The 3,375-nt window shown below is 40.8% G+C and overlaps 1 protein-coding gene across 1 annotated transcript; it reads left to right on the plus strand.

Annotated features, from left to right (window-relative positions):
• Nucleotides 1-565: 565 nt before the first annotated feature.
• Nucleotides 566-1,843, plus strand: LOC119804169 (protein FAM47A-like). Its single transcript, XM_038315670.1, has one exon. It carries the CDS (start codon nucleotides 566-568, stop codon nucleotides 1,841-1,843), a length of 1,278 nt encoding a protein of 425 aa, XP_038171598.1.
• The last annotated feature ends 1,532 nt before the right edge of the window (nucleotides 1,844-3,375 follow it).

The following is a 3,375-nucleotide window of genomic DNA, read 5'->3' on the forward strand; positions in this document are numbered from 1 at the left end:
AAATTCATCATCAGTAAACAAGTAGTAGAGTAATGCTTTCTCAAAATTTATTCTTAATAAATTTTCTCAAATTTTATTCTCAGTTCCACTCATGACAGTATCAAAACCATGAAATTTCTGGAAAAAAGTTCAGGGAGGACACATTGTGACAGTCATACACTAAAAATGACAAAATAATACCAAGACAAAAAAGAACACATACTCAAATGGAGAAATATCTTTTGATAGCTCAGAAAAGCCACTGTTGTTGAAATCAAAGTTGTGTATACATAAAGAAGTGAATACAGTATTCTCTGAAGTATTCTCTGAAATAGTCCAAAAAGGAAGGAAACAGTTGGAAAGTCTACCCTGTTCCAGGGGAACCAGGAAGTGTATTTAGTTCTTGGACAACAGAATGGAAGAATCCATTGTGGGGGGAAAAGGTGGAGGATTGGGAGTGGGTGTACTTGGTTTTGCCCATTCTAGTAGAATTTCAGCCCCAAGGTCCCTGTCTCTTAGCAACCTGAGTAGCCATAGGGAAGCTATCCATTGAGGCTGGGACAGTTGCCTCAGATCCAGGGCCACCATGGAAGAGCCATGGCTGCCTTGGAATCGCCCCTGGCAAGTACTTCAGCCAATGCCTCTGGGCATGACCTCCAAGCCCTGGTTCAAGGACAGGTTGCCTTCTAAGTGTTTTGTGAAGCACAAACAGGAACAACTGAAGTTCCCTACCTCTCTGGATGGCCGGCTCTGGGTGTTTGTGAAGGAAGGCATGGACGATTTCAGGAAGGGCTGTCCACCTTTTGAAGGTATGATCCTTCGTGGACCCAAAGAGGGCTTTCTCCCCACAATTTCTCATAGAGGAGGCCGCAGCTCCAGGAAGAGTCAGAAAAAAACGTACCAGGACTTAAGCCTGTTTTCATCCCTGTCACTGGCCCAGCAAGCACGGCAGCTCTTTGTAAAAAGAACCGAAGAAAACCTGAGCCAGCATCCCTTGGCTTTCTGGCCCTTGGAGGAAGGATTTTCTGAAGATCTCTTATTAAATGTGCTGGAAGCCCTTGACCCTGATCAGAAGTTAGAGGAGAAGTGGGATTATTGTGAGGGCCACAGTAAATGGATGAATTTCGATACTGCTGCTGAGAAATGCCCTCCCCCAAAATTTGACTTGGATCCTCCAAAGTTTCCTGGGTCATGTAAACATGGTGTGCGTCATGAAAACAAGCCTAAAAAACAGGACTCTGGCGAGTCTCTTTATTACTGGTACACACCCAAAGGAGTCTATGAATTCTGTGAATGGGTTGAATCATTTGGAGACTTGGGCATTGATGAAGATTTCATGATGAAGCAATTTGACATTGGCTGTGAGTGTAAACCAAGCTACAAAGACACTTCCATCAAGAAAATTAGCCTGCTTCCTTCTGAACTCAGGTTCTGCAGGAGGCTGAGCAGAGTGAAAGAGATCAGATTCTCCATACAGGAGGCAAACTTTGAAAAGAAACTCCGAAAACCACAAGATCCTTACAAGTCCACCAGGGATAAGATTAGATATGGAGCATGGTACTTGAAGCCTGATCTGTGGAAAAAGCTAGTAAATGATGAGCCTTTGATGGATCCTGAAGAGTTACTTGAACTTCAAGGTGGAAGGTCTGGTAAGCCAGACATCATTGAGGACCTTTATGGAACTATTGCCTTTAAGGATTTCATCATAAGTAAAGGCTACAATATGCCAAGCATCCTTGAGAAGTTGTTTATGAGGAAAGGATGGGATTATGACACTGTCAACACTCCAATACCAAGAGTACTAAAAGCACATGAATTGATCATGCAGAAAAAGGATGAAGATTATGATGATGAAAATGACTAGGTGGTTTTCAATTATACTCAAGTTTATTCTGTTCTCATTTCAAATATTGAACAGAATATATAAGGTGAAGATATCATATGTGAACATCTTTTTAGGACAATATAAATGTTAGACTTAATATTTACAAACATTTCTCAATGAACTAAAATTAATTTCTGCTATGCTGGAACCAACATTTTATCAACTACAAGATCAACATTCATATAGTTCTCAAATTTATCTGCTATTGAGAATATGGGATTCTTACACCAGTTACTTATAGTACATAAAGACAGTAATAAAAGGAAAGCAAAATTACGCTTTAGATTCAGTGACATCAATTACAGAACAATATGAATCTTAAAAGATTGGAGTTGTTTGTATAAAATAAGAGAAAACTTCCATAGCTAAATGAAAATTTTAAAGAAGTAATTATCGAAGGAGACCCCCCCCCCCAGAGTGGGGACTTCCTCTTGTACCTTGGATTAGGCACAAGCCACACCCAAACACATGCTTTCACAGATTCTTTATTAAGTGGGGAAGAAAAGTTAAAGTGGCTGCTTTCTGATTCAGGCAGGAAAAACAGCAACAAATGATCTGGCTGGTGTCATTTTAACAGCAGAAGAAGGGCAGGGACTGTGTTAGAATGGCGATGTTACTGTGGAAAAAGAGATGGGACAAGGGTGACGGGGAAGGAGACAAGAGAAAAGGGAGAGGGATATTTGTTCTAGAGGGGCAAAGGATTGTCTCTGGATAGAAGGGAAGATAGAAATGGCACATAGGAACATGGAAGTTTACAAAGGTAAACAGGGAAATCCTGTGTTAGGATGAAGTGTTTATTATTAAGTGGACATGTTAATTAGTTGAGCTAAAAGGGGGTTTCTGACTGCTGGATTTTAATACTTTCATAGCTGGACTTTGGTAGTCAGCCTCAGGATCAGGAAGTGGCCAAATACAGAAATAGATCTTGGTGGCTAACTGTAGAAATGAAATCTATAGATTATTAACAAGACAGAGGGACTGGGGGAGAAGGGAAAGGCCTGCCAAAGCCACATGCTGGAGTGGGTTAGTGTCCCTTCATTCCTACTTTTTGGTTTTATTATTGTTTGTCTGGGTGTTGAGTAAATTGTTGTCATTTTCTCTGACTGCTTCCTGCTGACATTGGACCCTAGGAAGCTTGGTTGCTGGTTAAGGAGGGAAAGAGCAGGCTGCATCAGTTGAAGTTCAGGTTCTATGAGACCAGCTGAGGCTGGGAAAGTGTAGTCTGTGAGGCTGCACTAGGATATAGATTCCAGGAAAAGAGGAGCTGGCACTTAATCTATATGGCTAAGTAGTACTCGATCTGTCTAATTCTATCAGTCTGTAGTTGATTTGAAATCTTTGAGATAAATAGATTAAGGATAGAGGTAAAGTTACAAAATTTAGAAAAAAATTTCTTAGGTGTACATCTGAAACTTTTAAGTTCAAGGTCTTGGTAATTGAGAAGAGGAATCCTAAGACCTGGGAAACGGGGAGTGATCCCACCCTTAGACATAGGCAAGAGGCAGGAAAAT

The sequence above is a fragment of the Arvicola amphibius genome, chromosome X, assembly GCF_903992535.2.
Source record: "Arvicola amphibius chromosome X, mArvAmp1.2, whole genome shotgun sequence".
Classification (NCBI taxonomy): domain Eukaryota; kingdom Metazoa; phylum Chordata; class Mammalia; order Rodentia; family Cricetidae; genus Arvicola; species Arvicola amphibius.